The sequence below is a fragment of the Apteryx rowi genome, unplaced genomic scaffold (genome assembly GCF_003343035.1).
Source record: "Apteryx rowi isolate R43461 unplaced genomic scaffold, aptRow1 scaffold_147, whole genome shotgun sequence".
NCBI lineage: Eukaryota > Metazoa > Chordata > Aves > Apterygiformes > Apterygidae > Apteryx > Apteryx rowi.
This window is the reverse complement of record NW_020447719.1, coordinates 1,678,401-1,699,448: the sequence shown is the minus strand read 5'-3', so window position 1 is coordinate 1,699,448 and position 21,048 is coordinate 1,678,401. Positions and strand designations below refer to the sequence as shown.

Here is a 21,048-nt window from a genome sequence, read left to right as displayed (position 1 = left end):
TCTTTTGAGAAGCTGATTCCTTCAGAGAACAGGAAGAGGAAACTACTGAAAAGACCCACACAATGCAAATTTAAGAGAAAAATAACTTGGATGTATATGAACACTGCTTCAGGGTAAGTTAAAGAGCATGATCTTTCCAATCACTTCTGTTTTTATTTGTGCCTCCAAGTTCTTAATGGCACTTTTGAGTCAGTAAAGGTTAAATCATCACTAATTCACTAGATGGCCCTTCATAACTTTACCTGACTTAATAATGGCTTGTTGAGATTTCTTTGAAAACTTCTTATAGCTTAAGACAGTATAAAAATAAATTAAAATTAAAATAATCTGAGGCAATCATATTTTATTATCTCTAATTATATTTGTAATATCCATAACCACTGTACAATAAACCTTTTCAGCAGTTACAGCTCAACTGTCTCTCTGAAATTTCTCAACAGCTGATGAAAGTATCCATTAACTACAGAAAGAGGAAATTTTACAGTCTTATCTAATGTATATATAATACACAATATTTATCAAGTACCCAAAACATTTATGTTGCAAAGCTGAATAGATTTTCAAATGAAAGTTCTTGAAATCATTGTAAGCTATTAAAAAAAATCCTGCTAAATCTCTGAAATAATCTTGTAGAACTTAAATTGCTAGGTAGAATTAGTGGCAAACTTTTGTAAGATTGCCTATGGATGTTGATGTGTCACCAGTACCAGGGGGTTTTAGAAACAATTTAGACAACTCTCTGTCAGGAATGATTTATATATAGTTGACCCTGCCTTTGAACCAGGTAGTATCAGATAGTGATAGGTGAAATACTATGGTAGCATCATGATTTTAAATATATGTAATACTAAATCATACCAATATTATCAGGATCTGATACTGCTGCAGTATCCACAGTACTATTCTTGTATCTTGTTCAGTGCCATCCTGCACAGTTCTGGCCAACCACATACTCTGTTCTCTGAACTTACTGTGTTGATTCTTCAAAATCTTTTCTTTCCTAGTGCTGGGGTAGTGCTACATGCATTTTCTTCATTCTGCACCAATGGGAGAGGACTGAGCAAGAGGCAAGTTGTGTCCACCATCTACCAGGCAGAGTTTTTCTTTTTCCTAGCAAAGCACAAGAGCAAAGCAAAAGTACCAGACACAGAGTCAATGGAAGACTGTGGGTCTAGAGAGGGGAATGGCTGAACGCAGAGCTTATGCTGGTATAAGAGGGTTTTGTATCTTAGGAAGATGAGGGTGAAGAAGAAGGTCTTACCACTCTCTCTGATATGTTGGGTTAAAGGCTCCATTGTGGGGTTAAGTTCTGCAGGGACAGGTTTCAGCCCTGAAGTGAGACCCATCAAGTGCAGAGCATGGGGTCTGTAGCAATAGTGGCAGATATCCATCCATACATTTCAGACCTTAACTCATAACTCTACAAAACCATATGGAACCCTTCTGAAGGTTTGATAATACCATGGTATCTGGTAATATGCAACTTGCATTGATTTCATTATTATAACAGCATCAGGTGGGTGGACTAGAAGGTGTCTCCAGTTTCCTTCCAGACCTCTTTTCTGTGCCTGTGACTGATTTACACAAATAAAGTAAGCATGTCAATACTGAAGGTCTGATCCAACTCATACTGAAATCCACCAGTGATTTGTATAAATGTTGGAGCGTGTCAAAAACAAAGTGTGTTAGACATCAAACTACAGATTTCATCTAAGGTTAAGCACCCAGGGCTTATAGAACATCCCAATGATTAAAATATTTCTTTAGGACTACAGATAATTGGTCTTCTCAGTCTAAGGTTATTTAAACTCATGGCTCATGGTGCAGTGCCTTGTCAGCTAGTCTGTTACCTATTAAGGGTGAGAAACTGCGGAAGAAAGGGTCCTCTCTCCAGCCATGCTGTTAGAATTTGATCCCTGGTCAACAGAAAGTAGCTCTCGTTCAATGGTTAGGATACTCTATCAGGAGCAGGAGAGTTCTGTTCCCATGAGCAGCTCTATATTTTATTTTAAATAATTAGTGGATAAAATTAATAAAAAGTCCTTAGGAGCAAGGATTGGAAACCAAAACTTCTCCACTCCTAGCTAGCAAGTCTAATTACTAGGCTTCCTCTTTCTTGCTGGTACCATGAATTTCAAGTTCTTTTCAATATGAAAAGCTTGTGATGCCAAGTCCAATTTATTCCAAAGAATTATACATTTTGAAAGAGTTGCTTGTTAGCACAAAATAAAATAGAATATAAACCATTTGATTTTTGGACAAGGTAGACAGGAAAGAAATATGAATTTCCCATTTAATTGTACTTTGCTTTAGCTCCTTGCTTTAGAATGTTAAGAGTCCTCAAGAGAACATGCTTTGAATATCTCAGATTCTGGCTCACAATGTATCCCCATATATTTTTAGATGCACGAAGTATACAGGAGTATTGTAGCTTAAGACTGTTAAAATCTTCCCTTTGCAGACTTAGGTATGTGAGATACATTTCATTCATATCATAGAAGAGCTCAGACTCACCGACTTACCAAGTTATATCTGAGGTCTTTGGAAAACAGAATTAATGAAGCTTTTTGGCCTGCTTACTAACTCATGAGATGGAGATAGTTCCAAATGCTGGTTAACATGGAAAAGATTAAACTTGCTTCGGAATTAAAATGTTAAAGAAAAAGCGTGGCCATACATTTAAAAGACTCCTGTCTTACAACCTATTCATACTACAAAGAACAACATCCTCATATTTAACTACAACAGGAAAGTCTGTTAGAATAGGACTTTTTAGTGATTTCTACAGAAAGAGAGTGAGATTACAGGAACCTTGCTTTTATTTTTAAGTTTTCACTGCTTGCCTAGTAGCTTCCAAATCTCAACCACTATTAGCTAAATTTGACAGAGGTAGTGGGATCACTGATTAAGTTGCAGCAAACGTCAGGAAAATTGGAGGCAGGGTAGATGAGACACACATGTTGAGTGAAAGGCAGGTAGAGCACTATATATTCTGTGTGGCAGCAGTCAAGCGGTCCAGTGCCATCACATGCCTTATGAAATGCAGGCAGTTGATGAGTTAAAACATCACTGAAAAATCACCAGCTGGGACAGGAACAATTTGTTTGTATTGTGATTCCCTAATGAAGCAAAGCTTATGCAATCATTCTTTGTGCACACCCACGTGTCCTCTTAAAATTTTGGCACCTGTTGCTGATTTTCATCAAATCTGATGGAGAAGTACGGGTCTCAGAAGCAATTAAGTTCCTTAAAGCTTCAGGAAAACATATGCAGAGATCCTAGAAGTAAATGTTGCTGTACAAGTTCACACCTTAGTAGCTCACAGGGGAATAAAGTTGTGAACTCCAGAAGTGCAAGAAAGACTGATGGGAGCCCACATCTTCTCAGACACGAGTACCAATAAAATCATAAGAAAGAAAACTAGCTTAGTTTGTCTAGTGTTCACAGAGCTACTTGAACTGATATTTTGAGAAGTAAAATCTTCTTGCTGTTTGAACAATACAATTAATTAGACAATACAGCCAAACCAGACGTAACTGCATTTAAACTTCAATTAATATTCTTTGACTTTCTTTAAGGCTTATTGCTAAGCAAATTCAGTGTTCTTGGGATAATCTATTATTTCTCAAGTACTTAAAAATAACCAAAGATAGACTTAACACTCAATGGTGTTCATCTTCAAATTATAGATGGATAATTAAGAGTTAAAATAAGAGTTAAAATTAAACTAATGGATATTTTTAGGACCAGAAGAGGAAAACAATCTGACATTATTAGACATCGACAAGTTTTTCTAAAAACAGTTCTACTTTGAAGTAGATGTTTCTCAGTTTCTTTTCCAACAAGCCAGCTGTATACAGACTGAAAATAAAGCAGAGATTTCAGTTTAAACTCCCACAAACTGATTACAAATTTTGCTATTAAAGCCAAACTAAATGGATCCTTCCAACCCAAGTAGAAAGGCTGTCAAATTGGGTAAACAGAACAAATAATAAGCTACTAAAAATCTCCCCAAGCATCTTTTCATATAGTAAAACTGTAGAATGATCCAAAATCCAATGTATCAGAAAAACAGGCTGTGAAAAATGCTTTGTAGCTCAGTAAATTGACACCAACATTGCCAATTCAGCGTATTAGAAAAGTGTCCTTGTAATTTGGTGGGTTAAGCAGGAAATTGTGATTCTTCTGGTATGTACTAGAAGGTATAAAGCGATGATGCAATACAGGAGGTCTTACATAAAAAAGGCAGAGACCTCAATATTAGTCAAACCTGAAAGGATCAAATATAGATAAGAAAATAATTGAACTTTCAACATTAATAAGAGATAAATGACATGAGACAGTTTCCAACTTATTTAAGTTGTGCCCATACGATTATAAATTTAGGTACTAGAAGTTTTTTAAATATAAACCTGATACCTCATAAATATAAGTACATACTTAATGTCTGATAGCATTTATAATCTCTACAAATATCCAGAATGTGATAAAAGTGACAGTCTTCACCAGTTCAGTGAAAGGGCCATAACTGCTGAAATCTAATGCAACATTCATATGGCAAAAACTTGTTATAAAGGATTGACACTAGTCTAAATAGACTTCCTTTACTTTTGGATACCTATCAGTTTATGCCCATCACTGCTATTCAACATAAAATACTGTTTTATAATACTGTTTTTTAAAGGAACTCTTTCTACCTAATGGCCTCTTTTACCTAAATCATTTAATGAATTAAGTGTTCCCTTTCCTTCAAACTAGCCCCTTTCTAAAGTAATCTAAATATTACCAATTCATAAACAATATTCTATTTATTGCCAGCAATGTAGTAAAAAAGCCTCATAGTTCAAAAAACAAACTCTCTGTAAGACTTCAGAGCTATAGCTTATTTTGAGAGAATAAATTTGAATATGGCAATCAATTTTAAATTGTTACTTCTGAGCAAAGCTAAAAAGAAAATTAAAATGTGTACAGTGTTTCCATTCACAGAACGTTAGTAATAAAATAGACTCACATTTGGGCAACTTCATGTCAGTTACAAATAAGGAGGAAAAGGAACAGATTTAATTAATCAATAGGAAGTTATTACCATGACATTACCAAGCGGATATTCAGTAGAAAATTAAATTTAGCCCATAAATGATGTCATAAACAGAAAAACATAATTGCTCAGCTTTGTTTTCTGTCAAGCAAAATAGCCAAAACCCTGTGGGCGGTACTTAATGAATTTGTGAAAAATGCTTACACATAACCTCCTCACCCCTGCATATTCCCCAGTGTTTTCCCATGAAACTTTCACAGATCAGACAGGAAAAAAAACCCACTGAACCCCAGTATCCTTTCATCCCATGATGTATAAGGATAGAAACTGAGTAAAATGTATCCATATATAAAGATGCCTGAACACAGTTTTATTTATAGAGATTCCCCAAAGTAAAAAATATGAAAAAATCCAAGTCTATGTCACTCAACTGAAAATCATTAGTCTTCAAACTTCTAAGAGCTTTGAATTCAGAAAATATATACAACAGCTTCCAAATGAATACCCTAATGATCTTATAACTAAGATGGGCTTAAATGAAAAAGTGACATTGGTAAGCTTCCTAATGAATCACAAAAATTGGCATGGCCTGCTTTTTAAAAATAATCCCTTAAATTTTGAACACATGGTACATTTGACTACTAATACTAAAACATTGCTGATACTGTGATTAAAACAACTACAAACAATTAGTCATAAGTAGGGCATTAAGCTCAAACAGACCGAAGCACAAAGGCATAACAGTGTAGACTTCCATCTACCAAATCTTAATTTCCTTTTTTTTTTTTTCTTTTAAAAGGGAAAAGTTTTTCAGGAGAAGTAACAATATTATCATTATTTTTGCTTTTTCCTCCATCTTGTGAATCTACCCTCAAACTAAAATGGTTCATTGTGGATAAGCTATGTTGAACCATCCGGGGGTTCAGGGATATTTTTTTTCTGTTTTTTTTTTCTTTCCCTAGGCCAATTACTTGCAGATAGCTTCTACTGCTTTGAAATTATTATTTTTTTCAGTGAATAAGTGATCCACTTAAAATACAGCTCTCTGATCTATTAGACTAATTTTAAGTATGCTAAATCACAATCTATTTTATCATTTTCTACTGTAGAAAACTTTCCTTTAGTTTCAGCTGATGACAGCACTCTTCACTTCTTCTCTTTCTCCTGCACTCAAACAAATCAATGTTATGCATGGCAAAAAACTGCCTTGTGCCAAGTGACAGTTTTCTGCATCTTGTTACCTGATGAGGTACTCCGTGCATATTTAATTTGTAAAATTTTATATAAGTTTTGCATTTGAGCAGTAAAATATGGATAAACTATGTAGCATATATAAAAAAAAGTTCTACCAGGCATGTCTAGTTTTAGCAGAACTTTTTGAGAACAGCAGAGAATGCAGAATTTCACATTTAATTCAAAGTCTTGCACGGCTTCTTAGTCATCTTAAACTTCTCTAGTTCTTAAAAGAATCTCCAAGTTAAAAACAAAACATTTGAATCGAAAGCACTATATGTAGTACATTATTCAATCTGTCAAGGAAATATCTGGTTTCCTTCTCTCCAGCACAGGTATCATCACTGAAAGTAGTACGTATTTTAGTTTAGAACCTAACCATGAGTGGAGGTACCAGGATACAAATTCCCAGACAACAAACTGAGCAATTCTTTCCCTTAGCAAAACAGACATTTTCACCTAAAAGAGCATACCACTTTCTTGGTCTTGCAAACAAGAAATTCAGCCTGATGCTAGCAAGGTTTATAGAGGTCATGAGGTCAGTAGAGTACAACAAAAAAGGTTGCTAAATTGTGTTTAAAAATATCAATACAAAATTAACTGAAGTCCTGATGCTACAGCTGTGCTCTAATTAATCAATTTTATGTATTTTCTACCAAGACTACAGCTATATTAAATTTACCATTAGTGGGATGGCATAAAATAGTAAACTCTTCTATTAACAGGAATATCTGGAGATATTCTGAAGAGACTGTTTTACGTAAGGAAATCATACAGTACTTTACAAGTGTTCTTTCAAATATATATTGAGTAACTGGCTGTGTTGTTTTGCTATATTGTTATTTTTTCCAGAAGTTTTATCTGTGATTGCTACTTATGGTCTGAGAAAACACTGAAAAATAGTGCACATCTAATGCACTGGGTATTATGCAATTCCACACGTGCAGAAGCGAGTACACAATAAAATTTTGCTCCATTTTGCATGCATGTTAAAGAGACACAGAAAAATGAAAATAATCTCAGTTTTCTGTAAGGTACCTAAAAATTAATTAAAATCCTCCAGCAAAAAACTCTTAGAAGTCCACAAACATTTGAGTATGTCAACTTGATAATAAATAACCTGTTTCTATAAGGTTTTTCTAAACTCTTAGTTTATCAGTAATATATAAGCTTTATTTAAAAACAGAAAAAGTTATTTTTCTGACTTTGCTCATTTTCTGCAATTGATGTTAATTTGTTTATAGCTAACATCAATAGTTCCCTGTACTGTCACAGTCTGATCCTGTAGAGGGATCCACAAAAATGAATAGCTATGCTCTGTTTCCACTGGATTTGTGTATATTTACCTGGTATATTGGCATAATCAGTGTCTGAATTAGCATCTTCTGTGGTTTAATGCCATTTTCTTAAGGGCGTATCTTGCTTTTTTAACTCAGTTTGGATAAAGTTAACCCTTGTAATGAAATACAGTCCCCAAACACAGTAGATATGCAGTTTGTAAATGAAAAAAAAGAACACAACCCCTCAAACATATTCTAAGTAAACCACCAGGTTTTAAGCTTTTAGAGAAAACTGAACATTTTCTCCTCATAAAGCAAGCAATACTATTGAAAAGAGAAAGAACAAAAAAATGAACACCCTGCACAAACTAACTTATCCCAGAGACAGAAATCATTAAAGGCTCAATTTCCAAAGGTGAGAAATTCCCTGCCAGGAAGTCAATTCTAAATATAACAGATCAGGAAGACCATATTCAAATACTTTCATAAATTATAAAAATACTTACGCACACCACAGACACTAAAAATAACAATATGTGCCCTATGGCACAAAGGTAAAGGATCTTCAATATATCTGGAAATAGCTTCAGCAGGAAACTCTTTAAAACTGAGAAGGACAGATAATATGAAACCACAGAAACATTCCCACTATTCATAATCACAAAATAAAATAGCCAATTTTAATTTAAGCAAATTACTCTGGACTGCATGCGTGCACACATACAAGGGAACATCTTATAGCTAAAATTAATCCTGAAGTTTCAAGTGATGACTTGTTTTAACCCATATAGAGTTCTATTAAAAATTATATTAAATACTCTGCTTAGAGAACTTGTTATCCACACTAGGGCAGAGAAAGGTTGAAAAAGGGCAGGAGAAATATTTGTACCACAAACTGGCAACATAATGAAATAGATACTGGAGATGCAGTAATGAAATCAGCTGAATAGCCCTATATGGCCGGAGCTTCCTTTCTAATACTATAAATAGCATAGTCTGCTATGCTGGACATTACAAATCCAAAACGAATCTAAAGAAAAAATTGGACTCTTTCACATAGCATCATGCTAGAAAGGCTGTGGGCAAACTCTCTATCTGCAGAGTAGAAGATCACAGAGGGCATCAAATAGATGGACAGAAGGGGCCAGGGTCACCTTAGACCTTACAGTGAGGTAGAAGAGAGGGCCATGGAGTCAAGCTTAGGGTATCTGAAGTAGGAAGCAATGTTGTAGACTGTGGAGGGGAGGAAAAGAAGAGGGGGAATGAGCTAGACAATACCTTTCATCATCCTGTGCTCGTGTAAGAAGGAAACAGAGCTATAAAAAACTACCGTTTTGCCCTGGCACACACACAGAGGAAAGAAAGCCTGAGAGTTAGGGAAGTATGTGAGTGAGAGCACAAAATACTCATCTGGAGCATTTCTACTCAGAAAAAGGAGGGCGGTGCTTCTAGATTGCCTACTCATGACTTCTTTCTGTCTTCTTCCCCCCACTTAAGAAACTAATTGAAAGTCTCTCCTTTAGACCATTAGCTAGCTATAAATCTAACTGTACTTTACAAAGAAACAATACCTGGTAACAGTATGATTTATTGTGCAAAGTCATAAAAAATAAAAGTGCTACCACTTCATTTATCTTCTTAAATAGCTGGCAAAGTCACCTATTATATTCATTGGTATTGTTCAAAAAGAACTTACAGTAAAAAAAGACTGTTCAACAAACCTAAACGAAGGAATTTCTCCACTTGAAGGAATATTTACTTCCAGGAACACCAATATCAAAACCATTTTTCTCAAGTTCAAATTTTCAAACTGAATCATATACAATATATCACAATATATACTTATATAATGTCTCTTATGTTTAATATTTAGGGCAAAACCATTCTTAATCAAGTTATACTGTATTTAAATAAGACAAGCTAAAGGAACACACATCTATCTTAAACTGTGCGTCTTGGTAAGAACAAACAAAAAAATTATTGAAAGGAAAAACCTGAAAGATTCTGCCAGGACAAAGAGAAGGAAAAGGACTGAAGGACAGAAGCAACCTCCTCCTAAACCTTGCAGAAAGCTGAGCATAACTGCAGTTTCTGTGCTCCAGAGTCAGCAGGCAAGGGGTTTGATGCTTCCCAAGAAGGGGTGGGAGGCTGCTGTGCAGAAGAAGAGCACAGAGCTGTCTTTAGGGCAGAGCCTCTCTTGCTATGTAGACACGTGCTATATTAGCAGAGCCCCCTAGTGCAAAAGCACATAATGATATTGAATCTTTTTTGCCATATATTTTTGCTTTTTGGTATGTACATATACATATATATACATATATATAAAGTATATATATGTGTAGATACACACACAGAGCCTTCTTTCAAGGTTATATGTGAAACCAATAGAAGCTCTTCCTGTCGGTATAGCTGCATCCATATCAACAGCTTTTGCCAGCATAAGGATGTCAGTGATACAGTGTGAATTTTTTTTGTGGTACTTCATACCAGCATAACTCATGCCAACAAAACTTTATTGCATAGACAAACCTAAGCTGCATCCCATTAGTGGGTGCTAGGAGGTGCAGAGCATTCATGCAGAAAGACTTCACTGGGAAGACTCCTTTTGTATGAGATCTGTCAGCTTTGACTTTACTTCCCTTCAAAGCAGGGGTAACAGGAGGGTATTCCAATTAACCAGGTGGCTATCTACAATACCATTGGGTTTTCACTCCCACTTCCATGGAGCAAACAATGTTCTCCAATTCAAATTATTTACAAGAAAATGTCAGTAAAAAGCATTAGAAACTAAGTTAACAATCCAGGACATGAGAGCCCAAAGAGAAATCCAACCGTACCAGCATGACTGCTGGTAGACTTTGCCAGAGAGGCAGATGCTACTGTTAGAAAAAAGATGCATAGCATTTTGCAGCTTGGAATTTAAATCCCCCTACTATGGCCAGGAAAAAATTATTGTACTATGCAAGCATGGTACACTGTTCTTCAGCATTTCACTGAGGCTTTTATTAATAAAATGTTAAATTTATAAAGGATGATGACGGAAGATTTGAGGAGGATATCAATACTTTAACAATACTGTCACAGAACACACTCATAAGGATAAAATGAAGTTTCAAAATTTTAATTGAAAAATCAAATTTACATGCTTTTATTAGATTTTGTTTAATAACTGGAGGAAGAAGCAAAAGTCCACACTGATCTATTTCAGTGCTCAGCATTAATAATACACTGACGCTTTGGACATGCTATCCAGTTTGTCTGGGTGAATACAATACTTAGTGCCGTTGAGCTTAGCTCAAAGGTGGGATTTTTAAAAATTGCTTAAGCAGCACTAACATAACTTTGTTCTTACCTAAGTCAGCTGAGCTCCACAATTTACTGTAATGGGAATAAAATTAAGCAACTGAAGAAAGCTTTTGAGAATTGCATACAAATATCCAAAAAATGTTAGTTTGGAGTGGTCTGACATACTTGTTCTACTCTTGAAATATCATTTATTTTAATTACAAACTTCTGTCAAAATACACACATTGTTCAGTACCAATTAAAATGCTAAATGTCTTGGCACAACATAAGATTGGTAGGTAGATTCTGCTTGCCTGTATTAAAAAAAAGGAATTCAACGATAAAAAAATAATTACAGCTAAAACATTAAGGTTGCTAATAATAGCTTTATTTTGAAATGCTTCATTATTTTCTTCCACTTTTGTGCTGTGACAGTTGGAACTTTAAGAAAACCTTACTGATACAGGAATATATTTTGTAGTTCTAGCTGTTCATTAAAGATCGGAATTCAATTAAAAATCTCACTGTGATAACCCAGGGAAGTGGGTTTTATTGCTCAAGGAATTCATTAGCTACAAGACTTTAAAGATCCATCTTCTCACTTCTTGTCACTTGGTATTTATATTTTAGTCAATTTTTTCCTTATCTGATGTGATAAAAATTAAGAAACAATTGGAGGTGACTAACTGTAAACATGTGATAAATGGCAACACTGCTCTGACCTGAATTTGGAGGGGACTGGAGGGAGGAAGGGGATGGTGGCAGACTGAATGAATTGCAAATCCAAGAATATTTGTTATTTTTAAATTTCACAGGACCAAAGAACTAGAAGAGTTCTCCTTGATTGCTGAATCCACTTCTCAGGTAAATGAGTTTGTCTACACCTTTCTCATTGAACAATCTCTTATTCTGGAACTGACAACATCTGACACACTAAGAAATTATTATTATTATTTTTAAGCTCTTTAAATTTAAAGAAGCCAGAATGCAAATATTTTGAGAGTGGATAAAATGTCATTTAAAGGGATTATGGTCTAACCAAGTGAAAACATAGAAGCCCTATCTCAACAGATGCCCTTAATGTCACAATGGTCATATCCACTATCCTAATGACATTTATTAAACTAAATATGGATAAATTATTCTCAGAATAACAGATGTAGACAGCTAACATTTAGGGTTTTGTTCTCTACTTCACTTCCACAAATGATGCTGGAAGAAAGCCAAAATACAGAATTCTGAGCCAATAAAAAGGGTAGAGAAGGAAACTAATGACTGTGCCAAATCCTGTCCCCCTTTTCTCATTTATTTGTATGGGATTGTCTTACGGATTGAGAACCTGATTCACATTTTTAATGATGTGATATGCCTGGGTTGACTACTTTGCAATTGTACTTTCCTCCCTCCCAATCTAAAAGGGGGAAAAAAAACTCATCACCACCAAGAAATTAGTACAAACTCCTGCCTCTCTCACCAACATGACATTCTTGAGGCTGACACAGCTTGAGGAAGCTCTGCCGTGTGATTCCTACAGGAGCCTTTTTCCACAGTGCTGCAGAAAGGCAGCAGCAGTTGGTGACTATAGCAGAAGGGAAGTAATCTGGTCAGGTGGCCTTGGAAATTCACAATTTAGTGTTCTAAATCCCATCACTCTCACATCTTATTACACTTTCTTGGCATAGGAGAAAACTCCATTTATTGAAACTTGAAAGGTTTCCATTCTCTGTAGTGATACTTATACAATGGGAAAAGTTGAAATGATATAAACAGATACACAACTCATGAGAAACAAGATCAAGGCTTGTTCCTTCATTCAGCAATGTGTAATGCCTTTTGCAAGGAGGAAGTTCTGAAGAACAGATTCACTGTGGATTGGGATATCTCTCATCATTTAATGTGTAGAAGTGGAAAATAATGTAATTTGTTAAATAAGGATTTATATACACAAACATACACATATATATATGAAACACCTTACAAACTCTTATTACCTTAGAATAAAAACACCTACAGCCGTATTCTTTATAACACGCAAAGTTTTAAAAGAGTGAGTGTGTGTGTGTGTTAGGAAAATAAATGGAAAACACTAAATGAAAGGTTTATCTTTTAAAAATAAATATTAAAATTCCACTAGTTACAGTGTATTATTTTATTCATACCTCTGCTCAGATAAATTCATTCCTTAAACACCCATGCACATCTTCTGCATGCATTCCACATTTAATTATATTTGTTGTTTCATGTGTTGCTGTTCTTGTTATTGTTTTTTAATGGCTACACAAATTTAAAACATTGATTAACATTAGTATTCTCTGTGTTCAAAATAGAAAACAATAGTGACAACAGAATTATATATACAAAAGCACTGTTTAGCTTGCTCACTTTCCTATTGCTCTATAGAGTACAGTAAGTATCTTGGAATGATATTTGTATTAGTGACATCCAGATCAGAACTATCACAGTTTAAAACTATTCAATGTCAATTGTTATTACCCGGGTCTACACAATTATTTATATTCCTGTATGAATGCTGTATCCTGACACAAAAATTTATCTAAAATTATTTCTTTTTAGTTGAAAGGAACATCCTTTTAACACAACTAATCGCACTGGCAGCCGAAAGAGGAATGCCAGTACATTCCACAAGTAGAACTGAAAGCCAAAATACATCTAATGCTCAAAACTGAAGAACTGAAGAATAGAGGGATATAGCTTGCTTATGTCATAATATAGTAATAAACTATTGCATGTCTATTCTAGAAAGCTGGTCCTCTTGTTAGACCAGGTCAAAGAAAAATCAGAAATTCTATTCTATTCCTGCTTGCTATTTCTTTGGAATACAGGTCTCATCCTTTACCATGGAAGAAAAAGAAAATTTTGTTAAGAATTGCCATAGATTCCAATTAAAGTCCTCTTGCTTTGTAATGACAACTAAATTGCAGTCTTTCTCTGCTTTAGTTTTGTTAGCTATAAAGAAAAATAACTTGCAACTCCCCTCTTTTTGCACTAGTAAACGAATTTTTAACACTTACAAAAGGTGAATTATTTTGGTATTTTTATCATCACCAGAAGCAGCCTGAAAGATGCAAAAATTTATGGAATTGTGTGTTCATGCAACGTAGAAAAGATACATCATTTCCCATACTCTAATGAAAACACATAGTGACACTGGTGCTCCTTGTTATGTATGTGCTTGCATCTTAGGGAAAATAATTTCTAATAATAATAAAAGACAACATTAGCATAGGCCTTCTCTAGAGATCCATCAAGTTAAATGCCTAACATTTATATATGAGATACTCTTGTTAAGACAGTAGCCCAGAATCTGCAATTTGTCTGTGTTCCCTTGTGCTCAGAGCCGCATGGCAATTTCTTTGAAAGTGATGTGCATTTCTCTAGACATTTTGGTTCTATGGATTACAGTAGAATTAGAAATATAACTGCACTGAAATAAAATTTTTAAATAAAGCTCAGAGTGAGATCAATATGTTAAGGTGAATATAAAGATATCAACATACATATAAAGGTGCCAATAATATTTAAATACTTCACTAAATTACTGTTAATGAAAAACCACATTATATACTGTCCGCTAGGTTATAGCTAAGATATGTAAAAATCAACCATGCTGGAAGGCACATAAACAGGAGTATCGTACTGTTACTTCTCCTTTATTATTTTTTATTTGATTAATGCTGTGTGCTTGCAGCTGAATAGAAGGGCTAAACAATGAAGAAGCTGATGTGTAATCAATTATATGGTATCAGTTATTACACAAAGGGGTCTAGTCAGGATGTGGAATATGAAAGTAGATATACCCCTACTGTGTGCTGCACTCTGTACTTTAAGAGATGTTAAAATGACAATAAAAATGAATGCAAAGTCCCAGCAGTTGGCACTGTAATCCCAGATCAACAGCCGGCATTCCAGGCCTAAGCGCCACATTCCATCTTAGGGATTTACAGCCTTCACAGACAAAACGTATTGTTGCTTTTACAACTTAAAAAGGCAGAATGATATAAATCACCATAACTTAGAAGTGATGACACTGCTGATCAGGATAACTGAAGGCATCAGCAAAAACTATAAGCATTAGGGACAAACAAAAACAGGGCATTTTACCCCTTTTTCATAAGGAAAGGATGCTCAGACTATCATTTCTGCGTGTCTGTACCCACAATTCATTTGTAAGTTTTGAAACTGTTGCAGATTTAAAACAGTCTGACAGCGAACTAGATATCTTAGAGAGAGCTAATTTTATATAGGTTACCTGAGAATAGATGGCTGGCCAGAAGAGGGAAATATGTTATACTCTCACTGAGAGAAAGAGTCTGGCATAAGTTTACACATTATTAGACACTAGAGAATGCATGCAAGAGAAACAGAACTTATAAAATACCTCAAAACAAGCGAAAAACTACAAATAAAAGCTTACAATCAACTACGAAAACACAAATTTGCAAGAAGACAGGCTACGTTATTTCTGGTGATCAAGGATTACTTGTACTTTATAAATATCAGGAGCAAAGGATATCCTAGCAATGGCATACATATTACCTGGAGACATTGAGTGGCGCAGAAATCTTTCAAAGAGGTTAATAGAGTATTTTTATCTGCTGTTGAGGAAGATGATGAACACTGTAATTGTATTTGTGGAAAATACTTTCTGTTCCAACCTTAACAAAAAAGATTGTTAAACAACTTATACTATATGTAAACATTTTTCAAACCTAGGATTACACAGTTTGTACTCCATAGTTTCAAACTAACTTAACCGGTAGGCCAATGAAGTTGATTTTGAATATATCCGGGAATAACAGAGAAATACCAGAAGAGCGGGGAAGCTAACATTCCATCAATATTTAGAAAGGATAAACAGGATGACTGTGTGATCATAGGTCACAGTTGCCTTGAGAATGATGTCAGGGACAAATATAGAAAAGTTGATCTAGGGTATAAGTAGCAAAGATTTAAGGCATAACAAGAAGCAAATCAACATGGTTTAAGAAATAAAAAAAAGGGTCTGTAAAACTCGAAACCTCTCTGATGAAATACTTAGTCAAACTGTAACTAATAAAAATACACGTGGTTTTTAATCCATAATATGCATGCCACAATTTTAATCAACATATCTTAAGTTCTAATGCAGTATGAAGTCAATTATCTAGTTAGTGTTTCTTCAAAAACAGCTAAACTATAGAGTCACTACAGAACTATGGCGTTTTTAGTAATTCCGCTGGAATCAGTTCTTGCTTCAGTTTTACATAAAATGAACCAATGTTCTAGAAGAATACCAGAAATGGCTTTTGAAAAAGTTTATAGATGACATGAAAAGAGACATAACAAAAACTATTGCATAGAACAGTCAGGGTTCCTTGGTAATCTAACTTCATTCAAATCCAAATCCAATCCAAAATCAAAATGCAACATCATATACACAGGTATGATCTCAGAAATGGAAGTACCACAGAATTATATAGTCTAGAAAGCAGAGGTGCTGAAAAGATTTACAGTATCATGATATATATCTGACTGAATAATACAGCTTTAATGTGATAAGGTTATTGAGCAAAGAATTACAATAACTGTTTATTCATAGTTATAACTAGCTGTTAGTATTGAGTGAGAGGTAGTACTGCACTGTTACACTACACTGGCAAAAATATTGCTGGAATTTTGCACCCATGTTTTCAAAGAGATGTGTAAGAAATTGGAAGAAGTTATAGCAAATACTTATAAGAATGGACCATGATTTGGAAGAATAATCCTTGAGGTAGAAAAACTTTCAATGCTGGTTTATCTAAGAGCAGGCTAAGGAGAAAGTAATTAATGCTCTTAAACCTTTATGTCAAAAATGGGTGGCTTCCTATACAGTAAAAATACTTCAATGGTCAACTTAGGGTTGCATTGCAATACCTGTTCTTTAGGTACCTCATCTGTAGCTTGAAAGTGACAACTTCAAGTTCAGCAACTACACTCTCTACACAGTACAAAAGCAGAAGTAGGACAGAAGACAGCATCTCTCCTCTCTTTCCCCTCCCTAGCACCAAACCAAGCTGGTACGTCCACAAATACAGTGTCTCTATGCAGTATGGGACTATCTTGGCCATTAAAGTGTATATATATGTTAAATATGTATATTAAATATGTATATTTTAATAATATATTTCATTATATATTAAATATATGTAGACAACCTCTTCAGAAGAGTGATGCATATGTATCTCCACTTAAGTGTCCCTAGGACAGTTCCAACATATTTTAAAATACTACTTATTGCAAAATGCATAAACAGCAAAGGAAGCATGGTCTGGAACCCAGAATTTCTCTTCCAGAAGAACATCCTAATCATGAATTATGGACTTTTTCTCACTTGCTTTCCTCTGACCCCATACACATTCAAAATTTGCTTCACAGTGCTTCAAATTCCAGCATGAAGGATGAAGCACGCTCCCATTCAATCTCTGTCTCAGTTATCTGCTGGTTAGGTTACAGCCATGCAGATGGATGAAAGCAAGCTGAATTCTTTTATACTGAAAAAGGAGAACTTAATCCAAGTCTCCCTGAACAACAGGAACCTATTACTAGCACTTCCATTGGTCATCCTTTCCAAGGATTGCATCTTGTGAAAGACAAAGTCCTACTTGCATGTTATGCATGTGTTACACCCATATGTGTTGGAGCATGATCACTTCAGATGGCCTTTCTAGACGCTAGGATGTGGTTCAATGGACACTGGACAACCTAAATTGGGTTACAGTCAGCACTAACCTACCTAGTCTCCCAATAACAGAGAAAACATATTTCCTTTGTGCTGGCAGTAGTGGTTGGATGGCTGAGCAGATCAGGGCATTGATTTGGATGAAATTAACTGGAAAAAACCCCCACCCACAGAACAAACAAAAAAATCAAGAACAGTTGTCAAGTTGTTAAGTTAAAACGACTACAGAATCACAGTTTTAGCATTGTCTTGCCAAATTTCTGATCCCAAATTTATTTTGGTGGAAGAATAGGAACCAAGATATTTTCAAAGTTTTTCATATCTATCTGAAGAAGCTACTATGAAAAAACATTTTTGCCCCCAGTGCTGAATTTTTATTAAATTCTCAGTCTCTCAATCCTGTTTTAAGGGACCTATGTCATTTTTGGATCCAACTCAGTATTTCCATTATCTCAAGTGGAGAGAACAAATACATCTCTTACAGCAAAGTAGATAGTAACACAGCAAGGTTTGAAAGGAGAGAGATATTTTATTTGAACAGTTGATATATTTGGAAAACACCCAAACAAGCTTTTAGGCAGAAGGCATCCTCTGGGTTTAGCTGTCGCTGTAATCTAAGTCACAAACAGAATTTGCTAGCACTTGTTCAAACATCATCACTCAGAAATATAAGAAGAGATTCAGAGAATATTAAAGTGTTTTATTTTTGTAACAAACTATTGCATTAATCATTTTGAATAAAAAATGTTATATAGATATTTCATTTTATATTCAAAACTGCACTACATAGTTGTAAGCATGCTGCACTAAACTTAGACTCAGTAATATTTAAGAACAGAGGATAAGTCAAGAGATATATCTCAGCCTTAACATCTTTTCTGGCATGTTTGATCTATGGCACAGTTTCATCATCCAGCTTAAGATAAACAAAAATAAAACCTGCAACCTTTTCTAAGAGACTCACACCCTATGAACTGATCCAAACATTTCTTTCATTCTCAGTCCCCCAGAATATGCTATCTCAGAATTATTAAAGCACAGTGAATACTACATTCAACACTTTTTTCCATGCAGTAGCACAAGTTAAAACAGATGTTTACAGACTTACAAACCGCTGAATGTTAACTTCATTAACTTCCATTAAGCTAACCAACTCACAAATGGCATTTTTAGATCGGTAGTAAATCATCTTCTAGGTCAGCAGGAAGCTCATTATGGACTGACAATCCAAGTGACAGCAACACTTTTCTGCAAGTGCTATAGCAGTAATTTCCTGTGTGAAAGGCTCACTGCTGTTCTTGCATTCTTCAGGGGATGGTTCTTCTCAGAGGATGTTACTCTTCCCCAGGAAGAGGAAGGAAGCAGTTGTTATTGGATGTGTGGGTTGATAGCTGTCGGGCATTTTCTGCATGCCTCAGAATCAGCTGTGAGAACTGTGAATACAGCTTCGATTTCCAGCCAAAGGGGGGCAGGGGGACGATGACATTACTTTGGCAGACAAGGTCAGAGTGTACAAGTACAGTATCTCAGGAAGTTGGGACAGAAATAATACCTGGAACCTCTATGCCTCCAGTTCCCAGAAATGTGCTGACTTGCTAGAGGAACAATATAAGGAATGTTTTTCAAGTCGATCCATGTCTTTAAGCATTGTACTGTTGCCATGATTAAGGCCTTACGCAAAGCAATATACTGCCAGTTCTAAAATTCATCTATAGTTAGTCAGTCAGTTTGTCTTACCAATAGTCAGTCAAAAGCATCTGTTAATAAGTAATGTCCCTATTGGGCAAAGGCAATGTAATTAAACAAACTATCGTGTGAGGAGACTAAACACTGAAACTTAATCTTCTATAGTTTTGGGGATTTTTTTCCCTGTTAGGTCCTTCTCCTGAACTCCCCTACGGTCACTCCAGCTCCAGGACAGGTCACTTGCAGGTAGTCAGTACTTAGTCCAGCATCAGCAAATGCTGTCTGTTCAAACAGCTGTCACCAAAAGAATGCTCACAGCGTCACATCCTACCTGCCTTCTCTTTAGTGGTGGCACAAATTTTGGTTTCCTCATTCCGCCAACTGCTAACTTTCAAACTTGATAAAGAATGAACTAGCAAAGGTTTATTAGGGAGATGAGACGACAGACAAATAAACCTACAATCCCATAAGCTACATTTCCTCAGAAAAGCAGGCTAAAAATAGTACAGGAAATATTATATTCTTGCGCTCTCTAGTGCCCAAATTCAGAATTCTGTCTCCAGCAGAAACCTGACTTTCTCTCAAGCTCCAGTTCACTCAAAGAATATAATGAAGCCTATTAAGGAATATCAGGACATGTATTATTACCTAATTATGCAGCAGCACAACACATTTCCTGTTCTTTCCTTGTAAACCAGCAGTTACACGCTGTGTTACAATATCATCACTGCAAAACGTAAAAGCCATTTGGATCATACTCTTCTTTTATTACAAATGTTGAGTTCATCTTCATGTATCTGATCTTTAAAATTAATCATTATTTGATGCTAGTATTATTAGAGCATTTTTCTTGCGAGATTAACTACTCAAGTCATTTTAAGCCTGCCAGCACCTCTATGAATAATCAAAAATGCAAGTTTAGAAATTCACTGTTGAAAACACCAAATGCTTCAACCTTTTGCCACCTGTGACAGAAAAATAGCTGTTTTGTTTGTATATACACCATACTTTCTGTGAAAGGCAGCAGTTGGGCAGAGAAGGCAGTCTCTGCTGCCTCACGGTTGCTACATCTGGATTAGGTGCAGCCTTTGGGAGGGATGGGAGACTGTTCCTTGCCTGAGAGCAAATGACAAGCTGCAGAGGTAGGGGAGAACATAGCCCATCCTCTCCCCCATGCACTGAACCTACATAGCAAGCAAAGACTAGGAGAAAAGCAGAAAGATGCATACCTGGCTTCCAGTGTGATGCAGAGAATGTCTTAGACATAGAGAAAGGTCTGTCTAGAGTGTGCTGTAAGACAAGACACTAAAAATTGCTTGTGTAAGAGCAAGACCGGGTGGAGGGAAGGTCTCACTTGCAAAGATGCAAGAGGCAGAGCACACTATTTTTTTTTCTGTCACACTGAACACTTCCAAGTTCCTCTATTTGCAGCATTCATTATTCTACTTATATATTTATAAAACCTAGCATTAGAAATTCAGAACCTCTTTGAGAGTTTTTGGTATGAGCATCTGTAGAAAAGGTACAGACAGTTTTACCTCAGACTTCTGGAGAAGAAGGATCTCTTCACATTACTCAGTAATTTCATTCCATGTTTGGAATCTGGATCATGGAGTTTGTAGTTTGTTCCTATTACATTTAGCAGCAATAAAGAGTAGCAATTTAAAAAATAAATAGATCTACAGCTACTCAGGAAGTGACCTTTGTTATGCTGAGATTAGTTTTCTGCTACATGGTCTGAATGTTAATTTTACACTTTGCAGCAGCACTTGGGTTCTGTCTGGGAACGAGGAAGGTAAGCTGAT

The 21,048-nt window shown here is 35.5% G+C and overlaps 1 protein-coding gene across 2 annotated transcripts in view; it reads right to left on the bottom strand.

Moving 5' to 3' along the window:
* Nucleotides 1–21,048, bottom strand: part of POC1B (POC1 centriolar protein B) — a 59,973-nt gene that overhangs the window by 5,107 nt on the left and 33,818 nt on the right. The window contains exon 10 of one of the 2 annotated variants that reach the window (XM_026058428.1): nucleotides 19,059–20,533. The exons of the other annotated variant lie outside the window; for it this stretch is intronic. Coding sequence (XP_025914213.1) covers nucleotides 20,162–20,533 — 372 coding nt within the window. The 3' untranslated portion in view covers nucleotides 19,059–20,161. Of the gene's footprint in view, nucleotides 1–19,058; nucleotides 20,534–21,048 lie in introns of those variants that run through there. 2 annotated transcript variants of the gene reach the window in all.